The 16,934-nt window shown below is 39.1% G+C and overlaps 1 protein-coding gene and 1 pseudogene across 3 annotated transcripts in view; one reads left to right on the top strand and one right to left on the bottom strand.

Annotated features, from left to right (window-relative positions):
• The window catches only part of ARSB (arylsulfatase B), a 139,360-nt gene that overhangs the window by 23,399 nt on the left and 99,027 nt on the right, over positions 1 to 16,934 (bottom strand). Inside the window, exon 7 of one of the 3 annotated variants that reach the window (XM_016118855.2) lies at positions 13,155 to 15,560. The exons of the other annotated variants lie outside the window; for them this stretch is intronic. Coding sequence (XP_015974341.2) covers positions 15,499 to 15,560 — 62 coding nt within the window. The 3' untranslated portion in view covers positions 13,155 to 15,498. Of the gene's footprint in view, positions 1 to 13,154; positions 15,561 to 16,934 lie in introns of those variants that run through there. 3 annotated transcript variants of the gene reach the window in all.
• LOC107497215 lies at positions 12,301 to 13,075 on the top strand (annotated as a pseudogene).

Here is a 16,934-nt window from a genome sequence, read left to right as displayed (position 1 = left end):
GAAAAAGAGGAGAAATAAAATAGAAGTGATTAAATTTATATTCAAAATCAGCATTCAGATCCCATGAATTTCCACTACCATTGGTACAAGTATTACAGGAAGAACTCAGTATCAGTAGCGAAAAGACAGAGAAAAGCAACACAGTGAAAACATTTTGCTCTGAATGGAAAAATGCAGTTGGTGCCTAGGAGTTATTTGTTTCTCATTTGCTTTGGAAAGAGGCTATGGAGAGAATTTGGAAACCTACATTCCATTTCAGAAAGCAGACCAGATTTCTGCTGACATCAGCTTGGCAGTGGGATAGATTTTGTCTATTTTTGCCACATGAACTCATTTCTGGGGGACACACTACAGTTCTAATTCTAGACACCAACAGAACTGCACCTTCAGTCATAAACTGTAATTAACATCGACCGACTTTTGAGTTTTTATTTAGGACCTGTTTTCAGAAAATACAAGGCCTTCCGTCTGCAAATCGTGAGTGCCACTGGGGACCACGTTAGTTAAACATCTTCCACCAGGAACTGTACTTGGCCTTCCTACACTTTGAGAGTTTCAGGAACTTCCAACCACTGTCTCCCAAGTTCAGCTGTCTCAGAAAATAATGACATTGTGGTTAGATTTCTCTCGACTCAAAGGCCTAGAAACTTTGGCTTAGTGTTGTTAACATAGTTAAACTTCTTATTATACAGAAGGCTTTATATAATACAACTTAGAAATATAAGGTAGGTAAATTTCTGTGGAAGATTCAGCTCTTAAAGTATTGGATTAAATGCAAAATTTGAAAAAAAGTACCTGGAGCTGTGGGTGTGATAAACTGGGGGCTCTCCCTACTTGTGGGGCAGGAAGAGCATAGTGCAGAGCATGGTTTGACACTTAACATGCTGCCATCCTACTGTTATTTTAGGTCCCATCTGTCCAATTGGACTGCCCATTTTTTGAGGTTAGCATCCATATATTATCTTTGCCTTGCCCACATTTCTTAGCAGGGTGAAACAATGAGTGCCCACTAACATCAGTTGATTAAATAGTTGAGGGCACAAACTGATAGGCTAGAACTTTTGGATGGGTTCTGTTCTTTTGGTTAGTGGGCTTCTGCTCTGGGTAGTGAAACTGCTTCCCTCATTCCCTCTCTGGGAACCAAAATTCTATCAAGAAGACACAATCAACTTAGCGATATAAACTACAGGATCCAGAAATTCCTCCTAGGAGCCCACTGAAGAGTTAATTCAGTTCTGATATGAGAATTATGAGGCAAGGCTATAAGAATTACACACAATGGATTTATAACACAATAATATATTTTTTTTTTTTATAAAAGAAAAACGAACAAAAGTAGTGACCAGGGACATTTCAGATGAAAAAATAACCATGTTAACCTCACTGCTTTTTAAACATCTGCATCTGTGAGCTGCAGAGGCTCAACATAAAGCAGATTGCCTATATCCACTGAAAGCCATTCTGGCATGAGAAGTTTCTCTTATATAAAGCAAAACAGATGTGTGAGAGAAAAAAGCAAACTCTCTTTTGGGTGTATCAACATTTGGAATTATATAGTAATTTTAGGAACTATATATTGTGTGAAGTAGTAAATATAGAATCTTGACCATACTATGTCCCTAAAAACTCGATATAAAAAGCAGAGACTTAATATCTGGAAAATACTAATTATTAATGCATATGGAAAACAATAGTATATTCACATTTTACTCATATATATATTTTTTTAGCTGAAAGGCTATCTGCCAATTGAACTAACCCTGCACCAGAGATTAAATATCTAGAATTTTTGGCCAAGTGCCACCTGGAAGATATGAATTCAGATCCACTTGACTGTTCAAGCTGTTAGAAGAAGTGCCACATCCTTGTATTCAGGAAAGGGTACACCAGGGTCATATGTACATGCGTCTGCATATTGGGAACCACCAGCAAATCAGTTTGGAAATAGAAAAGTGCACAAAGCTGCCCCTCTGGAGGTGCGGCTCAGTATTTACAGAGCAGTGGGCAAGTGCTCAGCTGTCTGCTAGGTCCTGGGAACCTCGTGAGAGAAGCACAAACAAGAACACAGGCACTGAGTCAGGAAGGAAGGCGCAGCGTCCTGGAGGCACCCACCTGGCCCAAGAGAAGAGCATTTACAGGAGGGAGGAGAGGAGAGGGCGCAGCCGAACTCCTCCGTGAGCAACCAGTCTAAACCCAGGCTGGGAAAGTTGTTCAAGGAACCTTCAGATTTGATCCACATGTAAAATATGTATGTAATAGATTGGGAATGGCAACACGACAATCAAGATCAATTTAGTAGAAATGAATGCTGGTATGATTAAAATAACCTCAAATATTGGATATGGTCACATTACGGAAACAAAGTCACAGGAACTTTCTGTTCAAACACACACACACACACACACACACACACACACACACTCTGTAGCATGAGATGAAGCGTGGAGGACTCAGAATTGTCCTGGGCACACATGAGCATAATAATAATGGGTGATGATTAAAAACTTAAAAATTATGAGTATAGATAGAGGAATAGGTAAAGATATTTCCACTGACAGTTTTTCCACTATGCACTTACACAAATTAAATTTACAATCTCTCCTTCAAGCCACACAGCATTTATTTATCGCTTTAAAAAAACCCCACAGCAGTGGTTTGTACTCTAAGTCAGTAGTCTCCAAACTTTTTGGCACCAGGGACTGGTGCTCCTCTGAGAATCTAATGCCTGCTGATCTGAGGTGGAGCTGAGGCGGTGATGCTAGCGCTGGGGAGCGGATGCAAATACAGAAGCAGCTTTGTTCACTCCCTCTCCACTCACTCCTGCTGTGCAGCCCGGTTCCTAACAGGCCACGGGGTCTGTGGCTGAGGGTTGTGGACCCCTGTTCTAAATCATAGAATCACGCAGTACTACACAAATTGGTACTTTTATCATTTTGTATTTGTTATGAGTATCAGTAAAAGGGAGCAATCTCTTCATTTTCTACTGATTTTACTAAATGTTTTCTGAAACTGTATTCTGATATTCGAAATGACTTGAGTGAGAAAAAGAATTATAAAAGAGAAATATCAAACACCCTCCAATAAAAACACATAGGTAGCGCCCCATTAAAAAAAACAAGCTCCAAATATGGGTTATATGAATAAACAATGGCTCTACATTGCAAAAGGTGGCTACAGTGTTTTCACAATTAATTTCATGACCACTTCTTCAATTTCACTGATTAGCAGTATAGATCGAGATAGCTGTAGGCCTCTCGCTTCAGAAGGAAAACGTACAGAGCAAGAATGTTTATTGTTCATGAAAGGCTCTGGCATCTGAATTTAATAATCAGATGCCTCTCGGAGTCTATACAGTTTTCGACAGTATAGTTTCTTAAACAAATCAGGCTGCAATTATATATAACTCTGCATATAATTCAACTGTGATTTATCTTTCTTTACATGTACATGCACAATCTCTTATGAAAAAGTCATAAAAGCAACCTAAAAAAGAAGAAGGAGGTTGTGGTTCAAGAGAGATCATTAATGAAGCAACGAGGAGATACAATTCAGTGTCCCCCTAGGTGGCTTTGAGCTGTGCGCCATCACATTAAGACCACAATGCCTTTATTAATATATATTCCCCACCTGAAGTGTCCTCTTCTTTTTTTAAAGTCCCAGTTAAAATCCAATCTCTTTTCTGAAATCTTCTCAGAACTCTATTTAGGCATATTCTTCCTCGCTCTATGTAATATCTCACCTATTGTTTTTCTATTACTCATTTAACTCTTCACCATCCACTGCTGTATATTAGTTATTTTGAAATATGTCTACATTTTACTTTGCTGAGTCATTTATATGCTCTACGAGGACAAGAAACACTGGGTTATATTCTTTCCATCTCTATAATGACGTTCCTCAAAGTGTAGTCTTTGTATCTTAAGAACTGCCTGGGTGTTTGATTGAAAGAGTGTTTCAGAGATCCTGAAGCTATATGGAGGAAGAGCCCAGGAAGCTGTGTTTTTAAGATGCTGCCCAGGTGATTTTTATGAGATTGAGGTCCACTATATACAAAGAACTAGGGGAATATTGTGAACATGAGTACCAAGAAGTATTTATGGAATATATAAAAAAACACAAAAATCCTTAAGCCAAACAAAAATAATAAGAACAAAAACCAACCAACCAGGACAAAAAGCTGTGTATGCAAATAGGCATGTTAGGTTTAATCTTAGGTCTGTAAGTTGAATCACTACCAAATAATCTTCTCATGAAATTGACTATATACAAAGAGTTATTTTAAAGAGAATGCTTATTCTTTAGTCTCATGGTTGCTGAATAGGGCAGGCCATCTCCCTAAAACTCCTAATCAGGAGGTCATTTGGCTACCTCCTTTCCCCATCTTTACCTATTGGCTTTCCCCAAGAATGCTTCCCTTGGCCTTCCTCCCTGTCACTATTGCTCCTTCCTTGCCTTTTATCTAAGAGATTGATTGCTTTTCATATATCTCACTATGACTCACAGGGTCAAGATAAGAAGAGAGCAGGCCATAAAGAGCAGGGCCCCACGAGTTTGCAGAGTGCCTTATTCAAATCAGAACAAGACACCCTTTCTGTGCCAAGAAGCATGACTTGGCAAATGAAGGAGAGGCTGTGCCCTGTGCAGTTGGCAACCTGTGAAACTATGCATGGCAGCCTGTCAAAAAAGGTGGAATAAAGTATCTGAGCCTATTATCCTTGCTCCCACATTTCTCTGAAGATGGCTTTTCCAGATCTCTGTTTTTTCAGACTTTACTCTTTTTTTTCCTCAGGTCCAGATGCTATTAGGTAATAAGGGAAGATCCAAACATTAGTCATTTGAAAGCTTATAAGAAAGCTTCATGTGACTTCTTATTGTGAGATGAATGTGAAGGACTTGCTTTCCACAAAAGAATGAACAAAAAGAAAAAAATTTACATTTCGGGAAAAGGTAAAATTAAGAAATGTGGGCTATGAGGGAGGCTGAGGAAGTCTCATTTCTGGAGAGGTTTTGAAATACGATGAGGAATGATCCATCTGGTAGTTTAGGGTTGATCTGAGCAAGGTGGCCTCCTGGAGGCCCCTTCTTTCTCCGTGAAGGCACTTTTCCTACAATGCTAGGCTCCTGGTACCTGCCTTTGCTGCCATTTCTGCTGGAGACCCCTGAGGCCTGGAGACCCCCTTTCAGAACTACAACCTTGGCTCCGAAGTCCTTGCTTCTATAGCCTGAGTCATCCTCTTTAGTACAAAGTTGATGGCAGCTACAATAGCAGGAGGCACTCAGGCCAGTCTACAAAACACGTAAAATTATTTTCCTGAAGATATGTAGATTTCACAGGGTACTAATTTGATCGGGACAGCATTACCAGTCTAGGAGGTATCTTATTATCTCGCTAGACTGTGAACTCCTAAAGAGCAGGCGCCCCATGTTCTCCATTATTCTAATGCTCATGAGGCTGAGCAAAGAAGCTTCTCAACAAAATGCTTATCGAAAAAAAAAGCTTCATTCTTCAGCTCAGTCACCTGACTCTGCCCCCAAAGTCCTTCTCTGTTTGGCTCCTGAAGAAGTTTTCCTTTCCTTGTGTCAACTTTCTATCTCCACCCCTTCACCCACCCCACCCTCCCACCCCCGCCTCACTCACAGTTTTCTTTGCAGAGACCCCTGCATCTCCAGGTGTCATCTAAAGGGCAGATGGAACCATACCTTGCGCAGCTGTTGTTTACTGAACTCTAAGCCCCATGACATTCACCCCTGGTCTACTCCCATGACTAAGTGACTTACTGAAAGAGGAACTCTGCAGATGTGATGCAGATCTAATCAGTGACCTCAAGACAGGGAAATTATCTGAGTGGCCCAACTTAATCATGAGCATTTCAAAAACAGAGAGTTTTCTTTGACTTATAACAAAAGTCAGAGAGATTCTGGATGTGATAGGAACTGGGCAAGAGAAGATTCTTGCTGACTCTGAGATGAAGGAGCTCATGGAGCAAAGACCTGAGAACAGCTTCTAGAAGCTGGCAGCAGTCCCTGTGGAGAAAACAGGGATCTCAGTCCTATAACCACAAGCAACTGAATTCTGCCAACGACCTGGAAGAACCTGGAAGCAGATGATTCCCCAGAGCCTCCAGGTGAGAGCCACCCAGCCTAACTGACTCCTTGACTGCAGCCTTGTGGGACCCTATGCAGAGCACCCAGTAGAGCCTGCTGAGAATTTCAACCTCAAGAACAGTGAGATAATAAATGAGTGTTGTTTTAAGCTGTGAAGTTTGTGGCAATTTGTTATATAGCAATAGGAAATGAATATAGCCCTCTGGGAATGCTGGTAGCAATACTCTACCTGCCTCCCAACTCAAGTTCAACCAGTTCTCTACTTGAGAAGAGAAAAAATAAGCATTAGTAGACTAAAAACAAACAATAGCTACGGTTATTATTGTTGTCCCTGCTCACTGACCCATTCAACCAACTGCTTCATTTTCTCCCCTATTTGCACTGCCTTCTCAAACCCACTCATTCGTCAAATCTTCCTTTCTACTCTCTATTCGGGCTTGTAGTTTATGGCAAAAGCCTCTACACTTGAGCTAGATCCTTTATGCTCCCCGGACCTCACCCAGCTTTAACATAGGTAATTAAAAATATAAATATAGAACCTGCAGAACATCTATACACAGATCTGGGGCAATCAGTGGGTGTGCCTTTAAGAATTAGATAATTGTCTTGCGTAAAATGAACTTGAACAGAAATGAGTCGAACTAAGATCCTTGACACACAACCAAGGGCTGCTCAGACTTGAGCAGTTGGGACTGAGATAGCCATACTCCTGGATGCTTTTATTGAGACCTAGGATCAATATACAAGATAAAAACTCCTGTCTAAGTCCAGGGCCTTACCTTAGAACTGTGCTCTAGAATCCAGCTCTCTTAAACTTCATTCTTCCTTCAGAAATCCTCCCTTCATTGTGTCTAAATCAAAAGAATCCATCAAACATAGCTGTTCTAACTTCCCAGAGGGTAAATGATTTCCAAGTGCCTTGCTTGATCCCCTATCATAGCTAATCCCCCCTTCCTCCTGAAGCAACTTTGTTCAATCTTCTTTATAGGGCTAGGTTTATTCTGTTTGATAATCTACGTGGCTGTTGACATGTGTCCCCACCCCGCAGTTCCATCCAGCTTTTTAGGGGCAGGGCCATGTCCCATTTATCTTTGTATCTCCCCAGGACCTGCCTGGTGAGCACGCAGTACATGTTTAAAGAGTTGGATTTACAGTTGAGACTTCCTTCACTGTCAGGTTTCAGGTAGGGCTTAAGGTCCCTTGATCTTAAGGGAGGCCAGGGCCAGGCAGCAGTTGCAGCTCAGCCCACTCCTGGGATCCCCCATCGAGGTGATGGTCCCACAATCTCAGGGGACTGAGAAGGGGGAGGGGAACGAAGTTCCAGATGGAGAGGAGGAAGTGCCAACCTCACCTCCCACCCCTCCTCCAGCAGCAAGCAGGGCTGCTTCTCTAATCTGATCTTTTCTCTGCCTTGGCCAAGGCTGAGTGCATTCCCTATAGAGCAAAAGTAAAACAATGCTGTTGCTGTTTCAAAGCAGAAAAAAGAAGGTGGTGGAAAAACGTGAGGAAAGCATTCTTCTTGATTTATGTTTTTAAATGTATATTGTGGGAGAAGTAGTCAAGATGATAAAATATGCGGTAAATTCTGAGCCATGAAGGAAAAACATTTCCTATTGTCCTTTAAAATCCTTGATACTATATCTAATCATTTATTCAATCACTCAGCAAACCACATACACTCAGCTTGGGGTATACTTCACTTTGCACAACTCATGTATGTGCTTGTCTTCTAAACCAGAGGGTCTCCAGGGCAAGGACCTTCCCACAGTTCATCTTCACGTCCCCCAGCACAGTGCCTGGAAGACAGCAAAAGCTCAGGCTATGGTGGTTGGCCAGTTACAGGAACTGAAATGGGACTCACATTGCAGGTGGATAATTCTTTGTCATGGGCCATCCTGTGCACTGTGGGGTGTTTAGCAGCATCCCTGGCCTCTACCTGCAAAATGCCAGTAGCACTACAACTCAGAGTGTGACCACCGAAATGTCTCCAGAGATTGCCAAAAGATAAATTATTAGCAGTGGTCATCTTTGGAAACAGGACTAAGAGTGGGAGTCATAGTGAATTTTGGCTTTATTTATACTGTTCGTGTTTTAAAAAATAAAAATGAAAATGTACTTGGTGTTCAAGTCTGCAAATGAATGGAAATTGAAGAGATGGACAAAGCACATGTAAAATACTCCCTGACAAAGTTTGGAGACGAAGAAAGGTGGCCAGAACGAGGCAGAATTAAAGGAAGGAATTTTTAGAATGTGGGAAAATTGTGCTAAATTCAGTCAAGTTACAATTTTGTATAAAGCATTATGAGGAAAGGGGTGAAGAACTTCTAGAATGCTTCCACTTATTAGCTCAAGATTTCAGTAATGCTCTGCCAACAATGACTTTCCCACTACAGTTAAATATGCATAAAATGATAGAATTTCTCTTTTTGTTTTTCCACTGCATGTTTCTTTAATTTGTATTTCTTTGGAGTGTGTACAGTTTTCTGTAACTAAAGTGCTTATGCCATTATGGAAACTGTCACTCTTCAGAGTTAGAAAGACCTGAGAATAAAAGCTGACTGTGACTTGTGTTTGGTCTGGCATGGTTGGGTATCCTGCAGGAGTGTATTTGTTTTTCATTAATTTGTTTGTCATTTTTCTCCATGATCTATGGAACGTTTATTTCCCCTGAAGCAAAAGGATCTGAAATGTCAGAGGTTTCTCTTGGTTCTGCTGGGGTAATGAATTGTTGAGAAAAAGAAAATTTTCTTATATGCTGTTTGATTGTAGAAGAAGACATTTTGTGACCTTTTGCTATTTTGCAGTGATAATGAATTTCCTGACAAATGTGGAAACTTTAGCCTTCTTTATTAAAATAATAAGGTTTGAGGAATAACTTTGACCCGGACCTTTGTAGAATTAATCAAATACAGATTTTGGAAAAATTGATGAGTTTGGTCTTTACCAAGACACTCTAATTTATCCCTGTCACTGAGGCAGTACACAGATCTACACCACATGAAAACATCAAACAATTAACTACAGATCCAATTCCCTGAGCAGAGATTTAGACACATTTGGTAGAAGAAGGTAAAGACTCAGGGACTGTTAGCCTGATCACAGTGTTGCTTCATTTCCTTTTTGGTTTTTGTTCCTTTTTTTCTTTTTTTAATGTAAAAGTAATATAGCCTTGTAGAAAATTTGGCCTATACTGAACAGAATGAAAAAGATAATATAAAGCACCCATACCCTCATTCTTCGAAGCTAATGAGCCATCATAACATTTTGGTTTATTCTTTTTAATCCTATTTTGGTGTCTATATTATTTATGCAATTGAGATGATACTGAATATAAAATTTTATTTTGTGGGCTTTTTTCCACTTAAATATTACATATAATATTTTGTTTCTAATATTTAAAGGATACCTATACTGAGTCCTCTTAGGATGTTCTGAATAAAGATATTAATTCATGGGGAAAATTGATGGAATAGGGTTTTTTTTTCACAATATTATAGGAAAATCAAATTCTACCATTTTCCTTCTGAATGTGATGATTAGATCAATTTTTCATGTTCTCTGAAATTGTAGCTATGTTTATGTCTTCATTTTTAAAAGGGGGGATGAGAAAACAAGCTTACTGAGTGCATGATGCAGGATGAGCTCACACAATGACACTGGGTCAGGATGCTTCGTGTCCCTCAAAGACAGAGTGACTGACAACAGATGTCCCAGCTATGCTGTGACCAGCCAAATGGATGCATGGAAGTCAACCACACCAGAATAACCCCTCAGCCATTTCAGAGGCAGGAGCATGGGGAATTTCTTCTTTTCTACTATGCAGTAATGCTCTTAGTTCCCTAGTTTCTCCACTTATTCTCTTTGGGGGCTTGTTGGAGTTTGATACCCAATACTCCGCACAAAAGAAGTCAGAACTCGCAACCCAGGCAGGGTCTCCGAGAATTTGCACAGAAGGAGAAGTGGGCTCCCGCATTCCTGATTGGGGTAGTAGATGTTCAGTTCACGGCCATTTTTTGGAAGTTTGGGTTTTCTTTCTGAATGTTGACAGAAAGAGAACATCGGAAACAAAAAGAAAAAGAAGCCAAGCTTCTGAGACAAGCTCTAACATCTTCATGCCTTGCTGACTTGAATATATGCTGAATTTTTTTCATCAAACACCAGATTACTTTAGGATCAGAAAATAATTTGGCATTTGGATAATGGGAAAGATAATGTAAATTACTATCCAACTAGCCTAAGTGGGAACTCGAGGTGGGGGTGGTGAGGTTATAAACACGTATAAAACAGTTCTGAAAGTTAAGGTCTTGTACCTGTTTTTAATTGCATATCTCGTAAAAATAATTAGTCTTAAATATTCATGCAAATAAGTGTATTGAATAAATTAATTTGTAATCTAAAAGATGGGATCTACATTTTAAATTTTAAATCTTGAACTTCAAATTGGGTGAAAGTCCTTTTTAGACTAGCGACTGGCTGCTCAAAGTGTGCAGGGAACCACAAGCACTGGCACCGACCGCCTGGGACCTTGTGAGAAATGCTGAATTTGAGTCCCAGCCAGGCCTACTCAGTTAGGTTGTCCACATGCTCACTTAAGTTTGAGAAGCACTGGTTTCCAGGAGGGTGACAGACTAGACCTTTAAAATGCAAGGATTTCACCTAGTGGCCACTGGTGAGTTCCCGGGAGATGCAGGAAAGTTGTTAGTACTGTTCACAGACTTTTTTTTATTCCATTAATAGCCTACTTCTAGTATTATCTTTTCATTGTCACCTCATTGGTGGTCATAATCTGCCTCTGACTGCTGAGAGAGTCTATAGTTCAGGTAACTGTCTGAGATTTTCTGTAGTAGTAAAATGATGCCAAGATTATCATCTTCTTGATTTGGGGTCAGGTCAAGGTAGAGAAAAGGGGATGATTGAGCTGAAAGTATCTGACAGCTGGAATACTGCACTGATAATACAGTGCATTTTGACAGATGTGATAAGTAACTCTAAAGAGTGCTTTTTTTTTTTTTTAATCTCATTTGTTTTCTCACTTGCTCACCTCTGCTTCTAGAAAAAAAGCAGCCTATGGACAATAAAGTTTCAGGAGTGCTCAAAAGCACGCCTAAAGTCAAGAATGTATTTGGTTTAGTAGTTAGGAGAATTTAAACTAAAACCCAGTTGGTTTTTAATGCAATTCGATCACCAAAACTTGATGAAGCACCATCTAGTTATCTAAAAGAAAGCAGATACTGCACAATGGAAGGGTTGATGTCATCTTTGGAGCTGCCAAACCATCAACAATTTGGAAAGTGAGTTCTTAAAAGGGAAAATGTAAAATTATGAAAAACATGTCATTCTTAGATTTGCTTACATGCTCTTCCAAGTGTCTGGTGATTTATGCACATCTCTGTCCATTCTTTTCTAACTTGGTTTCCACTGTCGCTATTTTCTTTTTAAAAGGATATATATTCACTTGAGCTCCGTGTAGGATAAATGCTGCTTTTTATAACTCGTGGAAAGATTAAGAAAAAATAAACTCATATAAATTTGAAAATATGGTTGAAATTAGAAAAAGGGAAAGGTTTAGATTTTTTCAGACTCTAACATTAAAAATTTTAAACATTAGTTGTTAACAGTTAGAAATCAGGTACTATATTCTAAATTTTTCAAGAAATAATCTAAATCCAATCCTCAACGTTGTTTAAATAAAATATATCTATTACAAATAATTCTTATATCTCAGGCAAAAGAGTATAAGGGAAGGTGGAACTTGAGCTGACCTTCTCCTTCTTCTTTTATTCTTATTTTCTCTTTAAAGAAAAGAGCCGACAGTCAGAGATTTAGCAAATTATTTTCTAAAAGGAGTTTTGAATCTAGTGATATAAAAAAGGCTCTGAAATGAACTTTTTTAAGTAGTCAAAATAATCATGACTTCCTGTTTAAGTCACTCTAAGTTATACTAGTGTCAGACTCAAGCAAACTTAAGTCTCGAACTTGCCATCGGTTAAGCCAAATCTGTTTTCTCCTTCCTTTATGGACAAACATTAGCCATCACAAATCAAATACCTATGACAGCTATTGAATCTCTTTTTTAAATATCTGTTAAAGAGGGACGCGAGGGTGCACATGGTGAGAGCACTTAGTTTTCATGTCCCTGCTGCCCCCGTTCCTCCCAGATCCACACTTATTTCCTTTCTCTCACTTTGGTAGACCATGTTTGTTCCCTATGGAGAGATGGTCCCCGATCTCGCAGGTTTCACCCTCCTGATGCCAGCAGTACCCATTGGAAATGTTGGCCAGCTTGCAATAGATCTGATTATTTCTACACTATGTGTAAAATTGGTTACTTCTATACTGATTGTCCTGTGCCAACGGTTGGAAACAATCCATATGCAACGTCAGAAGAAAATTCAGCAGAACTCAGTGTAAATGCTGAAGTGTATTCATTACCTTCAAAGAAGCTAGTGGTTCCATTTTTAAGTATAAATCAAAGGCATTCTGTGAAAAACTGATTTCCTAGGTAAAAAGTAGTAACTGTGTCAAAGTTATTGTTCTTTCAAGCAATCATTCCATAGCTTCGCAGTACTCCTTGCAGGTACCTTCTTATGCCTTCCGTGCAAAAAAAAGTCTTCAAAATAAAAAAAGAGCCTTCACTGGGAAGATATGGAAAAAGCCAACGCCTTCCTGAAACGCTCAGTTCTGAGTTTTGTATTCGTATTCCTGACACTCTATGATGAAGGCTGTTCTAAAGAAATCCCAATGGCAGTTCTGTCGAAATTTGTTTGGGAAGGAGACACTATCCCAGAAGCATTAGGCCTTGTTGAGTATCTTAATGAATAGCTTCAGGTAATCAAACCACAGTTCCATTGTGACGACCCCACAGCATCTGCCTTGCCGTGGAAAATACCCAGTTCTTGGAGGTTACTCTCGGGCAGTGGTCTTTCCCCTGCACGTCTTTGATGTGTTTTCAGTTTTATACCCAATGTCCCAAGACACTTATTGCCAACACAACTGTTAAACTACATAAAAAGTTGTATTACCTAATGTACTAGAAAATAAATCTTTAGTTTTCATAGAATATCTCAAGGAAAAATGGATTAGCAAGAGGTTGTTTTTGCCATGTTCGATCATAGGCAACAAATGTAAATTTTGTACAATAAAATATTTCCTAAATAAAAAAAAAATCTTTTAAAGTCTTTCTCAAGTGTTTCCTTTTTTTCCCGTTTTTCTTTAAATGAAGAAGGGCATCTGTTCTACAACGGCTTTTTGTTGTGCCACCGTTTTAGATGCTGGGGTACAGCAACAAACACAAAAGTCAAAATGTCTGCCCTCATGAAGCTTATATTTCAGTGGGAGAGGAAGATAATAAACAACTAAATATTTAAAATATAATCATGTCAGATAGTGATATGAGCTCTTAAAAAAAGGTGATGCTGGTATAAGGGATAGGGCAGTGGGGAAACTGCCTAGAACACAGTGCATTGTCAATATTTCTTTTCTTTTTTCTCTCCATGTGATTTCTCTCAACTCCCTTATTTAATCTTGTGTGTACGCTGTTCAAACTGCTTATGCAGAAACATTTCAGAAAGAGGGCAACTAGCACAGGTACCTAACATACCTCATATGTTAAAAGGAGGAGCTAAGGCTGAGTGAAAGCTTCTTTCCTGAGGAAAACAGTATGGTGCCCTAGGAGATAAGAAACACGCTAGCAGACTTTCACAAACATCCCTAATTTGGAAATCATGGCAGGTCACAAGACAGGAAGGAGTCTCCATGTGAGAACCTCTCTGATTACTCTGGGTCAATAGTATTAGGAATCACCTATGCCAAGAAGCCTGAGAGCTTCTAGTCCAACAGACTAGATAGAAAGATTGCATGCATGGGGTCCATTTTAACATGAGGGTAGAGTAGCACCAGGAAAGGAGCTGGGTACAGTCACTTGCATGTCTAGAACAGAGTCCAGGCTGATGAGAGGGGACCATCAAACTGGTTCCATATCAATGGCTCTAGAGATTATTTTCCCTTATTAGGATGGCCCTCTGCATCAGACATTTCTGCTCATCCACAGGCTACTCATCACTGAACTAGTTCTATATATCTTATGTAAGCTAGCCCTCCTCTTTTATATTTGAGATTATTCTCACAGCATGCAAAGATGGGACCTACGGATAATCCATCTATGATATTTTTAAGCAAAAACCAGCTAATTTACTCAATAACAAAATAATCATAGTACGGAAATACTAAAATATACAGAAATATAAAAATATTTCACAACATAAAAGAAGGAGGTAAGCATATAATTGAAGAGGTAGAGGCGTAGTATACCTGAACACTATTTCCTGAAGAAAAAAAACTGTCAAGATCAACTTTGTGTATTTAATACAATCACGCAAAAAGAGGCACACAAAAGAGGCAAAAGATACAATCATAAAATTAATATTAAAAAAAAAAAACTGGGGAGTTATCCATACTAGAAAGGTAGTGAGAAAAGGGATCTGCCATACTACATTTCGAAATGCCACTGGAAGCACTAAACAGAAACAAAATAAGATCTGTAAAAAAAATTAAATCAGCAAAGTGGAACTCACCCCAGAATGCAAGGGAAAAGGGCAAAGAGATAAAAATGAGACATGAAGAAACAGATCTATGAAGGGCAAAGGGTACCCGACATACATGTAAGTGGTGTCACTACCCAAAAGACCAGAGCACGTATAACAGAGATAAAATTCGAAGACATATCCGATTAAAATTTTCCTTGGAAGAAAAAATTTGAATTGTGCAGTGCTCACTGCGTACCAGGAGGAACATGAAATAAATTCGCAATACATTGAATGTACACACACACACACACACTGTTAGTACCAAAGACAGAATGCTACAATTATCTAGGCAGGGAGAAAAAAACTGGATACTGCCAAAGCAAGGATATAAAGCTATGTTGAGTTTACTTTTCTGCAACAATAGACGCCAGAGACCACGAGCAATATCTGCAGAATTTTGTAGGGAAAAAATTGTGACCTTGGATTATTTACCCAATAAAAGTTGTCATTATGCGTCTAACAGAAAGACATACAGTAATCTCAAATACGCAAGGCCTCAGAAAGCACACTACCCAGGAAATTTCCATGGAAAAAAGATAATTCAAAGATATACACAAACAAACAAACAAACAAAATCAAAAGAATATTTCTATCTCAAGATAAAATTACAATAAAAGAAACTAAGCACAGAAATCTGCAAGTAATTTGTATACAATTAAATCTGTTCTTTACTCCTGCACCCTGGGATCACTTTAAACAAACTGACTATGAGCAAGTCTTTGTTTCATGCTCTACTTTTTGTGAACTAAGACAAAGGCAATGAACAATAAATAATAAATAGATCAGTACAAGACACTGAAAATGTTCACTAAACAAAAAACTTTAAACTGAACTCACAGTAACGGGGAGTAGACTGATGATTGCCAGGAGCTGTAGGATAGGGAAAATGGGAGATGGTAATCAAAAGGTACTAACTTCCAATTTTAAGATGAAAAAGTACAGCATGGTGATCATAGTGGGATTAGAGCGATTTTTATCTTTGTCTCTAAGCTTTTCTGTATTTTTTAAAATTTCTACAGAAAAACCCTCCTGTGCATTACTTGTATGTCTAAAAAACAAACAGGGAGCTCCCCAATGCATACAAGTTCAAGTCTAATCTCTTTAGTCTGACACACTATCCTTATTTATCTTACCTTTTTATCTTTTCCATCTTTCCCATTTATTTTTCCTGCCTTCCCTTTGCCCATGGAACAGGCTTACACACACGCCCTTTTACTCACACTCTTCTATGCCTCAAGATGGCCTTTTCCATCTCAGGAACTCTTACTTCCAGGTTCAGAGCAAGGCTCCCTTCCCTTCGTGGACTAGCTGGTGTGATTCGGCCCTCCTTCATCCTCACACCAGCTCCCAGTCAGACTCTATGAAAATGATCTGGCAATTAATCAAGTACAACTTGTAATGTCTCTACCACCAATGCCTTGACCTGTTATTTGATTTTTTTTTTCAACTATTTGCGTGTTTTTGTTCTTCCCTCCAAGTACACTATTCTTGGTGTTTTTCGTAAAGTCTAGTGCAACAGAGTAGGTGTTTGAGGTAGACAGAATAATGGTCCCCAATAATGTCCATGTTCTGATCCCAAGAACCTGTGCATATGTTAGGCTACAATTAAGTTTGCAGATGGGATTAATGTTGCTGAACAGCTGACCTTAAAATAGAGGGATTATCCTGGGTTACCCATGTGGGCCCAATATAATCACAACAGTTCTTAAAATGTGGAGGGCGTCAGAGGAGATGTGATGATGGAAGCAACGCTGGAGTAATGTGCTATGAAAAAGACTCAGCCCCCATTGCTGGCTCTGAGGAAGGAAGCCATGGGCCAGGCAGGGCGGGCAGCTTCTCCAGGTGGGAAAAGACAACGAAATGAATTCTCCTCTAGAGCCTCCAGAAGGGAATGTGGCCCTGCTGACAGCCTGGATTTTTGTCCTGTGAGACCCATATCCGACTGTTAACCTACAGAATTGTAAGATAAATCTGTATTGTTTTAAGACATTAAGCTTATGGTAATTTGTTCCAACAATGGTTGAAAATTAATAGTGTTAAATATTATTTTCTTTCATTCACATTAAAATCAAGAAAAGATAAAATCAAAGTTGAGATAATAGACAAATGTAAAACTATCCTTTTTTAGGAAGTCTGTCCTAATTCCCAAATACCTCTCATTATCGCTTCATTTCTCTTTAGTGCTTATGTATTCAATTATATCACTTATCATACGTTGCTATTTTATTTTCTAACTGTGTTATT

This window comes from Rousettus aegyptiacus, unplaced genomic scaffold, assembly GCF_014176215.1.
Source record: "Rousettus aegyptiacus isolate mRouAeg1 unplaced genomic scaffold, mRouAeg1.p scaffold_m13_p_8, whole genome shotgun sequence".
NCBI classification, from domain to species: Eukaryota; Metazoa; Chordata; class Mammalia; order Chiroptera; family Pteropodidae; genus Rousettus; species Rousettus aegyptiacus.
The sequence above is the reverse complement of the archived record's forward strand: the minus strand, read 5'-3'. Positions and strand labels throughout refer to the sequence as shown.